The sequence below is a fragment of the Lissotriton vulgaris genome, chromosome 5 (assembly GCF_964263255.1).
Source record: "Lissotriton vulgaris chromosome 5, aLisVul1.2, whole genome shotgun sequence".
NCBI classification, from domain to species: Eukaryota; Metazoa; Chordata; class Amphibia; order Caudata; family Salamandridae; genus Lissotriton; species Lissotriton vulgaris.
This window is the reverse complement of record NC_141693.1, coordinates 1,209,321,880-1,209,343,644: the sequence shown is the minus strand read 5'-3', so window position 1 is coordinate 1,209,343,644 and position 21,765 is coordinate 1,209,321,880. Positions and strand designations below refer to the sequence as shown.

General features: G+C 39.1%; 1 gene segment (V, D, J or C); it reads left to right on the top strand.

The window, feature by feature from the left end:
* The window catches only part of LOC147712292 (T cell receptor delta constant-like), a 106,804-nt gene extending 93,644 nt beyond the window's left edge, over positions 1–13,160 (top strand). The window contains 2 exon segments of the C gene segment in view: positions 11,178–11,309; positions 12,815–13,160. Coding sequence covers positions 11,178–11,293 — 116 coding nt within the window.
* Positions 13,161–21,765: the final 8,605 nt, after the last annotated feature.

Here is a 21,765-nt window from a genome sequence, read left to right as displayed (position 1 = left end):
TGAGACACTGATAGTCAAGAAAAAAGAGGCCAATGAAACAACGAATGAGGAAAAACCACGCCTAATCTTGACATATTCAAAAGAAAGTGCAAAAATCAGGAAAGTGGTCACAAAATACTGGAGTGTATTGAAAAAGGATCCTGACATTGGAAACATGATAGGAGATGCACCTTTAATTTCCTTCAGAAAGGCACCATCAATTGGTGACATTCTAGTTAACAGCCATTTCATAAACAAAAGAGAAGAAACCTGGCTGGAAAAAAGACAAAAAGGATTTACCAAATGCACATCGTGCAAAGCGTGCAAGATTGGTAAAAATCTCAAAACCATAACAGATCCAAAAGGCCAACCATTTGAAATACGAACTAAGATCACTTGTGAATCCCATTATGTTGTCTATCTTCTGGAGTGTGATTGTGGAAAGAGATACATCGGATCGACAATATGTGCCCTAAAGAAAAGAATGCTAGAACATATTAGGGCTATACAAAACAAGGACCAAACCTATGCAATGGCAAAACACCTCATGACTCACAAAAACAAAACTTGGTTAAATGTGAGATACTCAGGAATAGCAACGATACCTGACAATGAGAGAGGAGGCAATCGCCTACAAAAACTCAGACGTTTGGAATCCAAATTAATAATAAAATTTAAAACCAAGACCCCGCAAGGATTGAACGGGGACGAGGAATTATATGTACATTTATGAATCAACTGAGATCCAAAACACTAGACAATCACACAACAACAAGATTGAAAGTCCTCATTGACTATAATACCTATCTCATAAGAAAATTGTTTGGAGCAAAAGAACAATAACCTAACGAAATGTAAATTTGAAACTTAAGCCAGACGTATTGATTCCTTTGAGTACATATTGTTTAGACTTTTGAAATGTAAAAGGGTAACTGAGAACATAAGGAAAAATTTATGTTTGTTATTTACAACGTTTATTTTAAATAATGTCAGGATCCTGAAACAAGTTACAAGTCAATGACCTTGGGATACAGCACTTAGCTATCACCCACCAGTATGTACATTTCTGGTACATAAGGCAGCAAGAGAGGTAATCACTCAGCTTGCACTGGAGTGATTTATTACTCCAAGCCATCGGGCACTTAGCCGCCAACAACACAACCTTAACAATGTCATAAAAAATAACAAAGGACTTGTTAACTTGGAAAAGGGACCTGACATGGTTGCTTCAACCGAAAAACTACCCCTCCCATAATGCATCCTAATTGCCAAATGGGTAGGAGGGTATATATAGTAAAGAGTAAAAACGGACTTGTAACTACCGTGAGCAAGAACAGTAATCTGTTTGAAACGCGTAGGTGAGGAAGTTTTTTCCGTGATGGATTAAAAAGCTTAACCAAATCCGAGAAGAGTGGGTGATTTATTTCAATTGCTTTGCAAAAGTTTAAACGAGTCTTGTCCTTGACTCGGCACCGGCACCAGCTGAATGGCCGCTCCTTCTCCAGCAAGGGACATTTGCTTTGACAATATATATATATATATATATATATATATATATATATATATATATATATATATATATATATATATATATATATATATATATATATATATGTATATATATATATATATATATATGTATATATATATATATATATTCACTGAAAAAAACATAGGTTTTACACACGTTATAGTTAGGAAGTAGCATTTGAAAAACCTATGAAATTCACTGAAAAAACCATAGGTTTGACACCAGTTATAGTTAGCTGGAAATTTTACTGACATAAAACCAATGAAATTCCACGTTATAGTTAGTTGGACTCACTATAACTTGCGCGTGTAATGCACTGCTGATGACATTACATATTACATCACTCATGACATGGTCAGTGACATCACTTATGACACCATCCAGTGAATGTGTGTCTTTCTAAAAAATAAATATGTTTTATATATGTATATGTAAAGTTCGAGGGAAGAATAAATGTTTAAATTATTGTCTTAATGAATGTTTTTTTCAAAAAGAAATGATTGGATAACTGGCTTATTAAGTGTACCTTAGTGAATACATATATTAGCGAGTAATGTTTAAATATTTAAATATATGTATCAGTGTTTCACTTTGTGAATAACTGGCTGCATGGGTTGATGAGTACCTACATGTGTAGGTATTTGGGTTCTTAGATGTTTTTTTAGTATCAGTATGAGTGTTTCTATGGTTTCATGGGGGTATTACTAATCACATAGATGCATGAATGACTAACTCTCTCTTTGTATGTGTTTAGAAGACACCATATGTGCAGGACTGTATGGGTGGTTGAGTGTGTATAGTTTTATATGCAAATAAATGGATGTTCAATAGTTTATTTGCATGTGTGAGTATGTGTGTGAGTAACTTTTGGATGATTGTCGGTGTGTAACAGAATGTATAAGTGTATCACTACATATGATGAGTGAGTATATGTATGAGTGACTATATAGAACTGTTGGTGAATGAGAGAATATGTATATAGATGGTGGAATTACTGAATTGGTTGTTGTAACTGGTATGGGTATGTCCATTTTTTTGAAAATGTTAATTTCTATTTTCCAATATGTGTTTTAAGGGTTACATTACACTTAAAGGAGGTCTGTCATCAGTGATGTCATAAGTGATGTCACTGACCATGTCATGAGTGATGTAATATGTAATGTCATCAGCAGTGCATTACACGCGCAAGTTATAGTGAGTCCAACTAACTATAACGTGGAATTTCATTGGTTTTATGTCAGTAAAATTTCCAGCTAACTATAACTGGTGTCAAACCTATGGTTTTTTCAGTGAATTTTATAGGTTTTTCAAATGCTACTTCCTAACTATAACGTGTGTAAAACCTATGGTTTTTTCAGTGAATTTCATAGTTTTTTTGAATGCTAGTTCCTAAGTATGTAATCACGTTCGTAACTACATAGTGTCACCGCCTACACGTCCTGAGAAGAGCATGTAAAGTCACGTGACTTGAAAAGAAAACTTCCAATTGGTTATTAGTAGTTTTTGTTCTGGAATATACACGAAGCACTCCACCCACTTTCCTCACAATCATTTCTACTCTCAAGAGACAACAACGTCGAGCATCTTCCGGAAGTCTTTGCTGAAATGGCTTCCCTACCAGATTCATCTTCCGAATCTGAAGGAAATGAGCGACCACCGTTAAGAAGAAAAAAGGAATCTTTCATTTGGCAATTTTTCACTTATCCTGAAGATCAAAAGAAAGTGAATGCGCCAAAAGTAACCTGCACGATATGCAATTCGGAGCTCTCAAGAGGAAATCCAAATAAAAAATATTCCTTTTCTGCACACACCATGCAGCGGCATGTTAAACAAAGGCATCCTGAGCATTATGCAAAAGCATCGACAAGAGCCCTGGCCACGCTATTACCATCAGAGGTGGCCAGCACATCTTCTGGTGTACGCCCTGTATCTCCATCGAGTGCTGAAATGGACTTGAGACCATATCTTGCGACGGTGCATATGAAATGCAACAAGTGTGGAGAAATTCTTTTATATGGAGAGCAGAGCCTCGTTCTTATTAAACTCAAAATTGACAGTCACAAATGCCCCAAGAAAAGATAAATTTCTTCACTTCATTTTCAAACTATTACATACTGAAAAATGTAGTAGCAACTTTAAGAAATCGAAAGCATTATAACACTTCTTTCCCCCCCAAAAAAAAAAAAAAAAAAAAGTTCTTTTCAGAACTAACTCTTTCTACCAAAACGTGCTCCAAGAGCATATTATGAGATATTTTTTCGCCGCTTTATTTTAGTGCGAGACCGGGTGCGCGCACCCTCCTATCGTGTATAGGACCTGACACTTGCATATGAAGTCATGTGACTTCAAAACAACACTTCCAATTGGTTCTTGGTAGTTTCTATTCTGGAATTTACACGCAGCACTCCACCCACTTCCATCACTTTCTTTTCTACTCTCAAGAGACAACAACGTCGAAGATCTTCCTGAAGACTTCGGTACAATGGCTACCGTTCCGCATTCATCTTCCGAATCTGATGAAAATGAGCGACCACCTTTCACAAGAAAAACGGAGGCCACGCTATTACCATCAGAAGTAATCAACACATCTTCCGGTGGACGACCTGTATCTCCATCGAGTGCTGAGATGGACTTGAGACCATATCTGGCGAACGTGCACATGAAATGCAACAACTGTGGAGAACTTCTTGTATACGGAGAGCAAAGCTTTACTCTAATGAAACACAAAATTGAGAGTCATAAATGCTCCAAGAAAAGTTAAATTTCTTCACTTTATTTGGATAGTATGACATACTGAAAAATATCATAGCAACTTTAAGAAATCATATGCATCAAAACACTTGTTTCCAAAAAAAAAAAGAAAAAAAAAAAAGTTCTTTTCAGAACTAACTCTTTCCACCAAAACATGCTCGAAGAGCATATTATAAGATGTTTTTTCGCCGCTTTATTTTAGTGCGAGACCGGGTGCGCGCACCCTTCTATCGCGTACAGGACCTGACACTCCCATGTGAAGTCATGTGACTTCTAAACAACACTTCTAATTGGTTCTTGGTAGTTTCTATTCTGCAATTTACACGCAGCACTCCACCCACTACCATCACTTTCTTTTCTACTCTCAAGAGACAACAACGTCGAACATCTTCCCGAAGACTTCGATACAATGGCTACCGTTCCGCATTCATCTTCCGAATCTGATGAAAATGAGCGACCACCTTTCACAAGAAAAACGGAGGCCATGCTATTACCATCAGAAGTAATCAACACATCTTCCGGTGGACGACCTGTATCTCCATCGAGTGCTGAGATGGACTTGAGACCATATCTGGCGAACGTGCACATGAAATGCACGAACTGTGGAGAACTTCTTGTATACGGAGAGCAAAGCTTTACTCTAATTAAACAAATAATTGAGAGTCATAAATGCTCCAAGAAAAGTTAAATTTCTTCACTTTATTTGGATAGTATGACATACTGAAAAATGTCGTCGCAACTTTAAGAAATAAAAAGCATCATAACACTTGTTTCCAAAAAAAAAAAAGTTCTTTTCAGAACTAACTCTTTGTACCAAAACAAGCTTGAAGAGCATATTAGCTGATATTTTCTCGCCGCTTTCTTATAGTGCGCGACCGGGTGCGCGCACCCACCTATCGTGTCGAGACACGCATGTGCAGTCATGTGACTTTAAAACAACACTTCCAATTGGTTCTTACTAGTGTCTATTCCGCAATTTACACGGAACACTCCACCCACTTCCCTAGAAAACCAGTTTATCGAAAAACTTTTAAAGCCTCCTCTTATGAAATATTCGACATCAATCACATAGCAGAGTACTAAATAGCACTATATACACTCCGTCCCTTAATTATAACAGACTTATTGCTATGTAAAAGCAATTTTTGTTTTCACGCGATAATGTGAAATGCTGAGCCTATTACATAATTTCATTTCACATATATGTTACTATTCTCCTTCGAGTACTAACACCGTAGAAAATACCACCAATAGCGGTGATATTTTTTACACCGAGAACGGGCGATTTCTATCGCTTACAGCCCTTACAATTATAAAGTTTTATTTCCTAAGTCTCTGATCTCCAACTGTGCAACGTAGATCCCCTGTGTGTCGCAATAAGGTCCATAAACAAAAACTACAGAGCCAGCATTATAAACATACACAAAACAACAAAACGACAAGAGCCACCATGCTAATATATATCCTTAATATAATAAACCTCTGAGAATAAATACATATTTCCGTGGCAGCCCATAACACAAATGTGGCGTCCTCTGACTCTGCTCCATTACCAAACACCGTAACTCCCCGCCCCCCTCACTTTTCACTAAACTCCGCACTCCACCCCAGCCAAACCCCCTATTACAAACCCCCAACCTACCCTCCCTGCCCAAACCCACCATGAACCTCAAACCGCCCCTAGAAAACTTATAAGACACAGGATTACTAAAACTCAAAGAATACGCAACAGGCACATAATGTTAATAGTACATAAAGACACATATTTTTTCCAAAATACTATTTAAAAACATGTTCTATTTTTAATAAATCTATCATGCATCTGACCCTCTACAACTGCTTTCAAAACGTGAACTATAAACCTCTACTTTTCATTTTCAAACCATACACTTTCTTCTGACCCTCTAGAACTGCTTTCAAAACATGAACTATAAACCTCTACTTTTCATTTTCAAACCATACACTTTCAATTACATTATTTTTTTTCCATAATTCATGTAATGTTACAAACCTTTTCTAAAATACACTAGTCCGTATCATTTATAAGGATTTATTTTCAGTCTTCATCAGTGACACTTTCTTCACATACAATAGAAATCACTATAACTTTTTAAACGACAATGCTAACGCGGTAAAAATAACCCTTCATTTACTTTCCTTTAAGAATGCACACTATGTACCCCACGCATGCGTTTCTTAATCTTTGTATTTGGCAGCGAATACCGACCTTGAATCGGAAGACATGAACAAGAGCACCATTGTCACATTTAAAACTGAACGTTGCATCTGCTCACACACATATCTTTCACTAAGCTAACATTCACAGAAAACAGCATTGATGTAAAAAAAAATTGACCTTGCTTTACAACTCCCTCAAATCACTCCCTTATTTTTTAACGCATCCTCCAGTTCAAAAAAAGCTACTTTTTTAATAACCACTAAGCAATATATAAGTGACTAGACTCCTAGAAAATTTATCAAGTCATTCTGCTCCTCTCCACTGCATAGCCGGCGACCTAATTCTGTGGAGTTGCTATACAACCGGGAGTGCTGCGCCGTTTCCTGTACCATCTTGGGAAATTCAAAATGGATGTCCCTCCTGCCTTCGCAAACGAGCCGGGCCACTTAGAACTATTTCGCCAGAGGATGCTTGACTACTACGGCATCTTACCACTCTCGACTTTGAATACTTCATATCGATTATCATTTCGATATTCGCATTTCACCTGTGTGCAGCCTGTATTTCATTGCCTGAGCTGTGATTTCACGTGGGCCCTGGATTTATGTCTCTGCAATTTGGTACCTCCTGAACCAAATTACAATCACCTCATGAATCCGTTACTTGATCATGAACAGCTTTGTTACAACGGAGGGTTTATGGCCTTTGCAGCGATACAAGGAGTTCTGGGTCATTGGAATATATTCGCAGCGGCGCAAGATTTCCTAACAGAGAGCTACATCGAAAACCCACCGAGCTGCCCTATGATGGTAAAAGACACTCCAATAATGACAGATCATGAATGCTCCTTTCATCTTCTCAATTGGATGGCTGACATGTTTTCAGATGATAACAATGATTTCATGTTAGAGGCACTTGCTGCATACTTTGCCTACACAATGGACGCTTAACTCTTTCCTAACAGCGAGCTACATCGAAAACCCACCGACCTGCCCTCTGATGGTAAAAGAGGCTCCGATTATAACAGATCATGAGTACTGCTTTACTCTTTTCCATTGGATAGCTGACATACTTTCAAATGATAAAACTGATTTCCTGTTACAAGCAGAAGCTACCTATTTTGCCTAAACAATGCTTCAATAACTCTCAAACAAGCCATTGACGTCCTCATTTCCTTTTGGTTTTCTATATTCTTCACGTTCTTTTCCATATTTTCTTTTGAAGAACAGACCTATTTGCTTTACTAACAGTGGACATTATGATTTCGTGTTGTTTGACAGCTGATTCATAAAGTAATGATGTATAACCACTTGCATTTTCATATATCGTTCCTAAACTGAAAGGCCAGAAACCTTCTTCCATTTATTAAAATATAGTATACTTCCTTATAAGAATGTACAATGTTTTTTTCCAACTATATTCATTTTTCTTCAACTATAGCGTTTGTATTCCATGTACTACTGACAATACCAATTACTGTGTTTTTTGCAATTTCTGTACTCATATTACATAATGATTTGCCTTTAAAACAGTACATTTCTAAATAAACATTTCAAATATTCACGGTTTCTCTTTTAATCCATAATCTCAACTGAAATGATTTCATATTGAAAAACTATTCATGGGTTCCACATAACCTTAACTGTAGTCACTGAGGACCTTATTTATGAAGACCTTCCGCCGCCAGTGCCTCATTTTTTAAAATGGGAAAAAGTAACGCACCGGTGGTGCAAGGCCTTCATAAATAAAGTCCTGAATGTTTTCTTTTCTCGACCTCACTTACTGATACTAGAACCTGCAAGCCAATTACGGCCCGTGAACTCTTTCTTAGTAGGTCGCGCACCGTAAAGACAGTTATACCACTGTTAACACTTTTTTTTTTACTGTTACTAAGCACCGACACAGTTCCGCTTCACTCAGAGTTAATCACTGCTCCCACGCTTCTACAGGCCAGACGCTATGTCGTATTTCTCTCCTTATCACCCTTTCATCTCCACAATAACAAACAGTTGTCCGCCAGCCACCAGAGAACAGACTCAGATGCAGAGGCACCAAAGAGTGAACCCATCACCAACTGCCATCTCCGGCTGTTTCCATGGTTACACCTCATTCTGCACCTTGCTGAAGGCACAGGTCAAAAGTTCATCTCTCAACGTTCTACAGCAAACTAAGAAGACTATTTTCCCTCCAGAAACACCTGCCAATCCACAACTCTGTTACATGTCTTGTTTTTTCACACCCAATAGTACTTTTCATTTAACATAAACATTGACCTGTTCACTCTCCACTTGTTACAATCAACCAATCATTTTTATTTTTTTAACCACACCCAGCCTCTTCCTTTTTCTTTATTTAAAATTTCAACTTCTAACTACCATTCCACTTCCAGAACCGATCGGAGACGACTACAAATCCCTTGAAAATGAAGGTCTGGCTAATAGGACACAGTTATATTCACTGGAGTGAAAAATATGCAGTAAGCAGACGAATTTGCAACCTCAGCTTACCAAATGTACACATAACATGGATTTCCAAAAGAGGATTGAAATGTCACCAATTAATTCCATTGGTGAAAACTTTTATGCATCTCCCAGAACCAGACCTTATAATTGTGCACTGTGGTGGGAACGATCTAGACACAATCACTGGGGTAGGTCTGGAAATGCTACTAAAAGACACCTTTCGACAATTGATGACACTTTTTCCTCGATCTGCCTTGGTATATTCCAATATATGCCAAAGACAGAAATGGAATTGGTCCAATCACCATTGTGCACAGTTTGAGAAAGCAAGGAGACATGTAAATAAATCTGTTTCTGCGCTCCTCAGAGATTATAGCATGGGTTCTATTTACCACAACAACTTGCGATACCACATGCAAGACGTCTATAGGAGAGACGGTGTTCATTTCACGAATGAGGGAAACAGAATCTTCCTCTGCAACATCAGGCTCTGCATCGGTACTTACTTATAAATGCAGAAAACACTCAATTAACACAAGGGCTCTTTTCAGAGCCACCTTATATCTAAGCACTCAAACTTCTGATTTACCTCCACTTTCACACTCTTGTAAATAGGTGTGCGCGACCGGGTGCGCGCACCTCGTATTTTTTTTCGGGGGAAAATTATATCTTTTCGCGTTTAAGGGCTTTACTACACACCCTGAGAAAACCTACGCAGGAAGACAATCTCTACCTTCTCCCCTTTCCATGTTTCAACGCTTTGAAATGAACAATATATTTACTCGCAGTGACAAAATGGCGGACAAAACTTCCTGATTTCCTTCGAATCGAACGTTAACAGACGTCACGCAGCCAAAAAAAATCCGCTCACGCGCAGCCGCTTGGGTGCGCGCACGTGTGCGCGCCTATAGATATATAATTGACTTTAACTTTAATTTTCTCAACAACTACTGAACGGATTTACACCATTCCAAAAAAAGCGTAATCTGCAAACAAGACTCTACAGTTTTGGCAAATTTCTTATAAATTCATTCACCCGTTCGAACTGTAGCCGAGTCTAAAGGTCCTATGGAAAATAACATTGAGAAAACACGTTTTGGGACCCCACTTATATCTCAGCCCCCACTTGACCAATCCCCCCCAAACTTTCAGGGAAGGAGTGCAGCGAACCTAGCCATCTTCTTTGAGAAATTCGCAAAGACTCATCCACCAGGGCCAAAGTTATTCCAAATAGAATGTTGAGGATTTCCTATGGAAAACAATCCTAACTATAACTACCTACTGGCGACCGCCAGTAGGTAATATATATATATATATATATATATATATATATATATATATATATATATATATATATATATATATATATATATATATATATATATATATATATATATATATATATATATATATATATATATATATATATATATATATATATATATATAAAACCTTTTGTATTAATTAAGTTCCATTTTTAAATTAGTTTGCATATGTATTTTGCTTATGTATATGTTAGTTAGTTCTTGCCCTTTCTCATATTTTTATGTGTTTCTGGGACAATGTGGGAAATTGTTCAAATGAATTCAGCTTTTGCCTCACTGGTGTTGTTTATGTGAGAAGATGTAATTTTTGTATTGCAATGGTCAGCAGATGCTCAATCACCGTGCCATATAGGCGGTCTGAGTTTTTTTGTATGCAAGTTGTATTTGTGTCACTGTGGTTCGATACCAATCATGCTCTTGTTGCATCAGTGTCCATGGTTAAGATCTGATTTTAAGTTGGTTGGAGGAATTTCTGTGTAAGTGCAAAGTCAGCAATAATCGTGCAAGTATTCCAAATGTTCATCTCAACTCGCCTTATGGTGAGCAAAGGCAAAACTCAAAAGACTCAACATTGCCAGTGGTGCTTCAGTAAACTGATGAGTAAGTGCAATTGGAATCAAGTTGATAGAGAAAGGGCCTGATTGAACAACATAAGAAATCATGTTAGGTGCAAAGATGTGCTTGGAAAAAGTATCATCATAATAATAAAAAAAACTCAAGTCAGGAATGCATCTTTGTGTATTGAGCTAAAAAGCAAACTAACAAATTGATGTGAAATGTAAGTGAAAACAAAACTCACAAACTAAGTTCCAGTGGATATGAAGGAAACCCTCTCCCACTACACATGACCCTGTGAATACTTTCCTGAATAGAATGCCGTTCTAGTGTTCCACAATACAATTTGTTGGATATATGTATATTTTTCAATTTCCCATTATGTTCGATTACAGTGCACAGCAGTGAAAAAGTCAACACCCTGTCACTGACAGTGATCAGCCTTCGTATCCTGTTTGCCAAGAGCCTGGTTTTCAACCTTCTGCTCAGTGCAAGATATTTCCTGTTCTAGAGGTGAGCTTCTGCATGTAAGTACATCCTGGGAGCATCAAGGATATAGTTGAACTAATGGATCACTTTGTTTACCGGAGCAGTGTAGACTGATGTACCCCATTGTTCGTATAAAATGTCTGAGTCGCTTCGGAGAATGGACAAGATTTTGGTGGGTGTTTTTCTAAAACCCAATTGAAAAGGCGCTTATGAGAGTGAGTTTGATTGCTGGAAAAATTTAGCCTTCAGATTCTTTTGAGGTTTTCTATATTCTTTCTTATAAAGTATCCTAAGTAGCGTATCTTAATGTGTAGGTCTTTGCAATTCAGCCATAAAGGCTTAGATCTGCATGAAAGACCAGGATATTTTCAGACCCAAACCATTGATTATGTCATTATATAAATCGACAATCTTGTTCTGATAATAAATATAGGCTTGTGCCTCACTCCAGATGAGCAGCACACTAAACAGGGACTTCTACATTGAAACTCACAACAAAATGGCAACCAGAGACAACACTGGCAGTGAGTCTGACACAAGTGTTTACCTTCCCAATGGGAATTGAACTGACACTTCCAAGTCTTTTTCTAACATTAATAATTGATGACAATACTCCAGCCTGCTGCCCCACTAGGTTTCCCGTGCTATTAAGAAAGTAATGGGCAAGTGGGAACAAAACTGAAACCACTCCATCTAGAAAAGTGGAGCGTTAGTTTGACAACAGAACATATGAAGGAGTAGTTAGCGTTGGGGAGAAAACAAGAGAAAGGGAGCTATAATTACTACAGGACTGAGTAAGCAATTTCACAAAAGAAGCAGTACCTTTCAGACAAATGTGCGTAGCCATTTAGGGGTCACAAACCCAGTCATTTGCTAAAGCTCTGGATTTCTGACTGTTAAATTGCTTTTGACTGGATAGCAAGATGGGTTTAGACATGTAGTTTGAAAGGAGCGTGTGTACCTAATTTTAGTCTCAACCCAATAATGGGGAATAGGCAGTGGCCCAAAGGTCTAGTGGTAACTCTCACACAAATATTTTCTAAAAAAAATATTTTTTTATTAAACGCAGTACGATTACCTTTAAGGAAAATGGGCTAAATTTAATAAAAAATGTTTTAAATGATCGCAGATATGGTGGGCTACTGTCCCCAGAAGGCCACTGTCCATGTGACTGCCACTATCCGAAGTGACAATTGACAAACTGCCCCATGAACAGTATCATGATAGGTCAGATTTCGACCCAATCCTTATCCTTATTTTGTAAACTGGCCTATTAATAAATAGCTCGTTCGCAGATTAATTTAGTGGTCTCAAAATCACATGTCGCAATTTGGGCCTACTATTTTGCAACCACATCTGCGTACGCTTAGATCTTAATGTGTTGTAGGGTTAGGCTCTCATTATCTTGGCAACTACTGAAGCCAGAGATAAAATGTATGCTGCCCATCATTAAAGCAGAGTTACTGAAAGGTCGGGGATTTGAGAGTGCAGGCTTTCATTGCACAACACAACTAACCATATGATAATTTCATGTTTTTTTTAGTGTCTAAAGAAGTGCGCAGCAAAGCAAAACAAAGATACAGCAGATTTCACAACCGTGCAGAGTGCACAGTCCACCAGCATCTCCTCCCAAACATCACCCCTTCTTGTTGACGGTCCAGCTCACAAGCAACCGCCTACAAAAGACACAGCTCCTTCATGTGGGTCTAGGATCAGACTTTCGTGACACTGGATCATTCCTTTATTGGCCACCTTTTGTGTAAGGCTTTAGCGCTAAAGAAGTGCTTGCTTGTCGCATATGGTTCTATTGCTACTTGCTTTCAGTATTTACTGTCAGTGTACGTTTATTTTAAATACGCATCCTTGTGACAATAAAGAAATGAAAGCCCACAAGCATGTCCATATTTGAGTTTCGGGATTAAATCTACATCTGTGAAATGTAAAATTAAATGTATAAGATTTTACAAATTATTTAACTCTTTAATGAACTTCACCTGAACTGGAAAATCATCATCCATCGTGAATTTTAATGTTTGATATCACATGCGTGTTATTATGCGAAGCTAAATTGTGTTTGCAATAACGAAAATGATTTGCAACTACAAAAAGGTACGGTACATACTCATAAAAACCTGGGCCCATCTCTGCAAACATGGCATGCGCAAGGGAAGCGTACCATCAGCTTGACTCAATTCCTGAACGCATCAGCGAATTAGCATCGAAAATAGTGCAATTTACGAACCGTGGGGCATTTTATCAAGAACGTCGATAAAATTATCGCTGCTATAGCGGCAGGAAATTGCCGCTAAAGCGGCGATAATGGACTTGATAATATGCCCTTGTGAATTCCCATAGCAGCCCAGGTTTACACCAGAACTTGGGCTGCTATGGGAATTCACAAAAGCATATTATCAAGCCCATTATAGCCGCTTTAGCTGCAGTTTCCAGCCGCTAAAGTGGCAATTATTTTATCGACGTTCTTGATAATATGCCCCCCGTTCTATGTACTGCTAGTTAGCAGATGTGCAAAGAGTACACGTTGCATCAAACAAAGCCAAGGACAAACAAAAGGCAACAACCAGAGGTACTTAAAAGGCACATAGAAAAAGCCCCTTCGTCCACCACCATACTGCAATGGATTCCGTAACGCCCTGACACGCATTGTTGGAATTTACAAGACTAAAATAAACAGACTGAGGGTCACCGTCACACTCTTTGGGCTCCCAGAGAAACACAATATCCATGCCTTGGACCCGGATCTGAATTATCAGTGGCCTGCCCCCATGGTGGATGAGGGTTCAGAGTCCCTACCCTCACATTTAATGGGCAGATGAATCCAAGTGATGGGCTGCAGTGCCATGGTAAAGCAGCCTCCTGATCTGGATATCAGCAGACTGAGGCGCATTTTATGCCATCACCATGATATGTATGCGTGCTGATCTTCCCACTCAGAGCACAAAGCAGTTCTTGCTGTCGACATTTTGCCTATTGATGTCCGAATGACATCGGACATACGGGCAACAGCATTTCCTCGATCCCTAGACCTGTTCTTAATGGACATGGCAATGTCATTCAGTGCTATACTGTCCTCTAGGGCTTCCTTGGCACCCAATACGGTACCTCACAAACCTGTCACAAATGTATTGTGGTACTTCGCCTGCTCTGCAAATACATTCAATGGTTCCATGTTAGACCATCTATAGGAGCAGTGACAGCATGACGCTGGCATTCAATCATCTTGTTAAAGTCAATCACAAGTCAGTGTGCTTCTGTAGGCGTCATAGGAGGTGATAATCTGGAGGGGCACATCTTTCCCATTAGCTGACATGAGTGGTGGTTTTGCAATGGACCTTTCGGCTTTGAGCTCATTTGTCTCCAAGGTCATTTTTGTGATTTCCTCCAGTAACAACATCAGGGTCATCTTCACTGCATGGATCAATCGTTGGACCTGGTAAGACAATGACTGTGGTAGGTTGGGTGCCGTTGTCTGCTGTACTCTTTCCACCTTCAAAGTAGGGCGGCCAATAGTTGATGTAGAAAATGGTTGTTAGCTCAGGCATTTCAGAAGTGAAAATTTCCTTGAAGGATATTCTCCCAAATTTAATGTGTACTGCAATTTGCAAATTTCAAGGCACAATAGGTACCCTGACTGAATACTGGAAAGGTGACATTGTAATGTGTCACATGTTGACCTCAATGCATGACAAGGCACTTTCGGTCTGATTTGGAGTTTGGCAGATGTTATATCATGCCCAAGTTGTGGTGGAACTGTTCCTGGAAGATGCATTGCAATTAACAATGGTTTCACGCATGAAATGCCACATTTCAATTATAGGGTGACATATGTGAGCAACGTGTACATCATTGATTTTGAAAATGTGAGCTAATACTTCATGTCATCACAATACTGAGGTCTTACGAAGAAGTGAAAATAAAATTACATTCCTGACGTGTGTCTCACAAGTGTGGTTAATTTCATACATTTTGATAATTACTTTTGAAGCGTGATGAATTTCATACTAAATCAAAGTGTGGTTATGAGTTCATCATTGCAGCAATAGCATCTCCACTACGTGTACCCCCATTAATTCACCGCCACTGTTTATGCCCCATGTAATGCCTTCTATACCTTTCGGAGTTTAGTTCTACAACTGCCAGGATAATGCAATGGACATGGAGTAGGGAAGTCGCCTATGCGTGGAAGCATGAAGAATATGCTTGAGATTTGCAAGTGTGTTAAAGAATGACCGTACCTAGCATGGGGTTCTCCTCCATGTCTCTAGTGTGCCTACCTTCATTTACTGCCACCATTTTGGGTGTCAATCCTCATTTGCAATTCTTCAAGGGTTCCCCGTTGCACTGCTAGTTTACTTACACCAACAAGGCAGCTTTTTCCCTGGTACAAGAGCGCTTGTTTTTGTGTCTGCTGAACTCTTCAATAAGGATTTCCACTTTCTCCTACAGAAATCGAAGTTTTTGCTTCATGCCACCCCTCTCTTCTGCCTCCCTGGCTACTACTAGTTTATAGATTGTTCCTGGCCCCCAGACTGTGCCATATTTGGCCCTCGATCGACACTTCCGTCGGCGAGGCCGCTCTGTGTGAGTACACTTCAAAAAGTTGGATGGCTTTTTTGGTGCTTTTTTTGGTTTGCTTGATGCAAGGCAATAGTTCATTTGCATCACATTTGGGGTTGACCTGGTACCATATTATTTATAAGCGTGCTACACAGATTTAATCGGCATGAGATATTTATTAGGTCGGGCACCATGCCACAATGGATTGTTGACACAACACAGCCATTTTTTTGCATTTCTTTGTACAGCACAGACGTTTGTGTTCCTCAGGACAGAGCAAAAGACAAGTCGCAGAGTTTGCTACTGTTTGCATTTGTGTACCTCAAAATAGCAGAAGGTGCTCAGAGATGGAGTAAAATGTGCTTACATCTTGTTTTCCCATTATAAAATAATCCGTGCCATGATGCAAGTCCTCAAATAATGTGTAGACAAATGTATTGATACAGGCAACGTGCAATAATGACACACGAACTGAGTTCACAGGATTGATACCAGAATATCATGGTCAGAATATTGTTTAACATAAATATTGTATCCTAAACATTAATTAAAAAAATATTGCGCCACTAGAGGTAAAAATAAAAAATCCACACCCAATAAGATCATATTTTTGTAGATAACAATTAAAACCCAATATTGTAAACCTATTTTTAACCTTTAATTTCTTAACTTTAATGAGAATTGATCTATTTTCCAGTAACAGGTGGTAATAGATTTTGATATATTTGTTGGCCCCAATTAAAAAACACAGTTGCCACTTTATTCTAATATGTTTCTTCTTCAATCTGGACTGGATTTCTAACTGTTTTGGAATTTGTGAGGGGCTCAAGGAGTACGCCTTGGAAGCTGCCAGTGATACCAATTTCCCAGCAGACCGAGTTGAGAGAGGTGTGGATAAACATGTTTTCCTTTCCCACTGAAATATAGGTAGGGCTGGCGCACAGCGATTTTCAGAAAGAATTTTCTCTTAGATTTGAGGTGCTATACAGGTAATGTCAGGCGTCCCTCGACATTGGTTATGACAGTATAGGTATGTGGGGCTAGTGGACCACTGGTCCCATCCTTGTATGCACACTATTGGTCCTCTATAGGTCACAGAGGATTTCACGTAATTTAGGTGATGCTTTCAGTATATGTTTTATTCATCAAAAGTTTCTTTGGTTTAACTTCAACATCGGTTCAAAAACATTCTTCATTTGCATCATGTGATACAATCCTTTGTCTACATCCAATGCATTTCGGGGTTATCGTGCACCCCTTCATCAGGGAAAGGACACTGTAATCAAAAACATAGAAAACATAAACTATATCACACTAAAACGTTTGTTCAAACATGTAGAAACACCAACATGGTCGGGATAGGGTTTGGGGTGGATGGGGGGGTGGGTTGTGTGTCGTTTACTGGGTTCACCTTAATGAAACCAAAAAGTCCCGTGATGGAAATACTGCGACCGTGTGGGGTAGAACTATGCTTACGTGTATCACGTTTATCGTTGCATATAGTTCTGCAAATGAAAGGGTAAAGAAAAATTCATTAATACACGGCTGGGGGTGTTAAACGTGGGTAACGTTTGTCTAAGTGCTCGCGGGAAGAAACTGACCTGTGGGTTGTTAGTAGGTTAATCCGATCGTATACGCGGGTCCGGGCGGAAACTCCTCTGGCCGCGTTTCATGACATTTAAAAAAAGCGTGATCACGTGTGCTTTGCAGGAACGAAAAAAACGTTCCCAAGTTTAAAGGGGCCGGAGAGCGTAAACAAGGGCTCGAGTCAAAACGAAAACACGGTGCGGGTGAAGGCGTCAGACTACGGTAATGAGGTCAATATCCAGTGTTATGTGGTAAAAAGGAAAGAAACACTTCAGTGAATAGGATAGCTGGAAGCGTTGTGTACGGTGGAGCAAAAGAAATATGCTTGGGGAAATGGGTACTAAATGGTAAACAGTTAAGCATAAACATGTTAGAACAAAATATAATGAGTAAGGTAAACATAGGTACATGGTCTTTCAATCACGCAGGAATTACTAACTCAGTCCATGGGCAACCTTAAAGATAACAAGAGAGTTCCATTCTGTCGTTAAGACCAAATGGCTTCTGTGTTGATAATTTTTGAATCCATGTGTTCTCTCTTTGGAGGAGAAATTTGGTATTGTCTCTGCCTTCACATTTGGCGATTATTTCCAGTATAGTGAACTTCAATTGGGAAATGTTGTGTTTTTCTTCCTGAAAGTGTACTGCCAATGCAGATTTGGTGTTTTTGAGGCGAATATTGGATTTGTGTTCTGTAAGTCTTGTTTTGATTTTACGTTCCGTCTTGCCAATATATAGTTTCCCACATGGACATTTTAAAGCGTAGATGACATTGCTGGTGTCACATGTAGCATTGACCTGTAGTTTTATTTTGTGTCCTTTCATGGGGTGGTTAATTGTATTTCCTCGGATGATGCTGTTGCAGTTTCCGCAATTGAAACATGGTTTGGTACCTGAGTAGGTTGTAGATATGCGTGGTCTATATTGTACTAGTTCTCCAAGATTGCGTGCTCTGGTGAACGCGAATAATGGGGGTTCCATGAAAATCTGATTGAAATCCGGTTCCAGATTCAGTAATGGCCAATATTGGTGTATGATCCTTTTGAATTTGATAATGGCGGTAGAAAACTTTGACACGACCACTGTACGGGTCTGTTGTTTCTTGGCACTGGGTTGTAGTAGTTTTTGTCTATCTGTGTTATTGATCCTCTGTGTGGAATCTTTGATAATGTTGTCGGGGTATCCCCTATTTCGAAATTTGACAGCAATTTCTTGAATCCTTTGTGTAGCTTTTTGTGGGTCTGATGTAATTCTTTTTGCACGTGCCATTTGAGAGAATGGTAAATGTGTCTTTAAATTTGATTCATGGAAGCTGCTATAGTGAAGCATATTGTTCCTGTCGGTGGGTTTGGTGAAAAGGTCAGTTTCAAATGCTTGACCCTTAATGGAGACTTTGACATCCAGGAAATTAACACTTTCTTTTGAAATTTCCCACGTCAGTTGTATTCGCTCGTCAATCTGGTTAAATTCCATTAGCCGATGTTGTAGTTCATCTTGTTTGTTTTTCCATACGATAAAGATATCGTCAATGTATCGTGTGAAGAGTAATAGGTGGTCTGTCCATTGTTTGTTGTTGAATATGTGATTTTCTTCGAATTGCTGCATGAAAATGTTAGCATACACGGGTGCTGCTGAATTGCCCATTGCCATTCCCACGAGTTGCTGATACCATGTGTCTTGATGTTTAAAGTAACTTTGGTACAATGTAAACAGCATGAGTTCCATCAGGAACGTCTGAAGGGGTACTTCCATATCGGAATTGAGTAGAGATTGTTTGATTGCTTCGATGCCCAGGGAGTGGGGTATCGAAGTGTACAGTGAGCGTACATCTGCAGTGCACAAGATCAAGTCGTCGTCGTCTGTATCAATCTTTAGGCTCATGAGTTTTGAAATAAAATGTGTAGTATCTTTGGTGTAAGTTCTCATTGCTTGTACCATTGGTTGGAGGTATTTATCCAATAATTGGTTCATGGAGACTCCCACATGTGGAGACGATTGGTCTCATGGGGGGGTCCGCAAGGTTTTTATGAATTTTTGGAACCATTCTCAGAGTAGGGCTCTTCGGGTTGAGCTTGATGAGAAAGTTCTTAGTTCTTTCGTTGATTGTTCCAACCTCATGTGCTTTATCCAGGATGTTCTGCAGAGTTTTCATGTTTTCCATTGTAGGGTTCTTGTCCAGTTTCATGTATGTTGTCGTGTCGCTTATGTGTTCCAACACTTTGGATTCATACATATTCGTATTCATGATAATGAGGGCTCCGCCCTTGTCAGCTTTTACGCATCTGATTGTTTCATTAGATGATATATTTCTCAGTGTGCTTAAATCCTTCTGTGTGATGTTCTTTGTTTTTTTATTCGTGTGTTTAACAAGATGAACTACAACATCGGCTAATGGAATTTAACCAGATTGACGAGCGAATACAACTGACGTGGGAAATGTATTAATGAATTTTTCTTTACCCTTTCATTTGCAGAACTATATGCAACGATAAACGTGATACACATAAGCATAGTTCTACCCCACACGGTCGCAGTATTTCCATCACGGGACTTTTTGGTTTCATTAAGGTGAACCCAGTAAACGACACACAACCCACCCCCCCATCCACCCCAAACCCTATCCCGACCATGTTGGTGTTTCTACATGTTTGAACAAACGTTTTAGTGTGATATAGTTTATGTTTTCTATGTTTTTGATTACAGTGTCCTTTCCCTGATGAAGGGGTGCACGATAACCCCGAAATGCATTGGATGTAGATAAAGGATTGTATCACATGATGCAAATGAAGAATGTTTTTGAACCGATGTTGAAGTTAAACCAAAGAAACTTTTGATGAATAAAACATATACTGAAAGCATCACCTAAGTTACGTGAAATCCTCTGTGACCTATAGAGGACCAATAGTGTGCATACAAGGATGGGACCAGTGGTCCACTAGCCCCACATACCTATACTGTCATAACCAATGTCGAGGGACGCCTGACATTACCTGTATAGCACCTCAAATCTAAGAGAAAATTCTTTCTGAAAATCACATAACACATAAGCGACACGACAACATACATGAAACTGGACAAGAACCCTACAATGGAATACATGAACACTCTGCAGAACATCCTGGATAAAGCACATGAGGTTGGAACAATCAACGAAAGAACTAAGAACTTTCTCATCAAGCTCAACCCGAAGAGCCCTACTCTGAGAATGGTTCAAAAAATTCATAAAAACCTTCGGGACCCCCCCATGAGACCAATCGTCTCCACATGTGGGAGTCTCCATGAACCAATAGGCCAATTATTGGATAAATACCTCCAACCAATGGTACAAGCAATGAGAACTTACACCAAAGATACTACACATTTTATTTCAAAACTCATGAGCCTAAAGATTGATGCAGACGACGACTTGATCTTGTGCACTGCAGATGTACGCTCACTGTACACGTCGATACCCCACTCCCTGGGCATCGAAGCAATCGAACAATCTCTACTCAATTCCGATATGGAAGTACCCCTTCAGACGTTCCTGATGGAACTCATGCTGTTTACATTGTACCAAAGTTACTTTAAACATCAAGACACATGGTATCAGCAACTCGTGGGAATGGCAATGGGCAATTCAGCAGCACCCGTGTATGCTAACATTTTCATGCAGCAATTCGAAGAAAATCACATATTCAACAACAAACAATGGACAGACCACCTATTACTCTTCACACGATACATTGACGATATCTTTATCGTATGGAAAAACAAACAAGATGAACTACAACATCGGCTAATGGAATTTAACCAGATTGACGAGCGAATACAACTGACGTGGGAAATTTCAAAAGAAAGTGTTAATTTCCTGGATGTTAAAGTCTCCATTACGGGTCAAGCATTTGAAACTGACCTTTTCACCAAACCCACCGACAGGAACAATATGCTTCACTATAGCAGCTTCCATGAATCAAATTTAAAGACACATTTACCATTCTCTCAAATGGCACGTGCAAAAAGAATTACATCAGACCCACAAAAAGCTACACAAAGGATTCAAGAAATTGCTGTCAAATTTCGAAATAGGGGATACCCCGACAACATTATCAAAGATTCCACACAGAGGATCAATAACACAGATAGACAAAAACTACTACAACCCAGTGCCAAGAAACAACAGACCCGTACAGTGGTCGTGTCAAAGTTTTCTACCGCCACTATCAAATTCAAAAGGATCATACACCAACATTGGCCATTACTGAATCTGGAACCGGATTTCAATCAGATTTTCATGGAACCCCCATTATTCGCGTTCACCAGAGCACGCAATCTTGGAGAACTAGTACAATA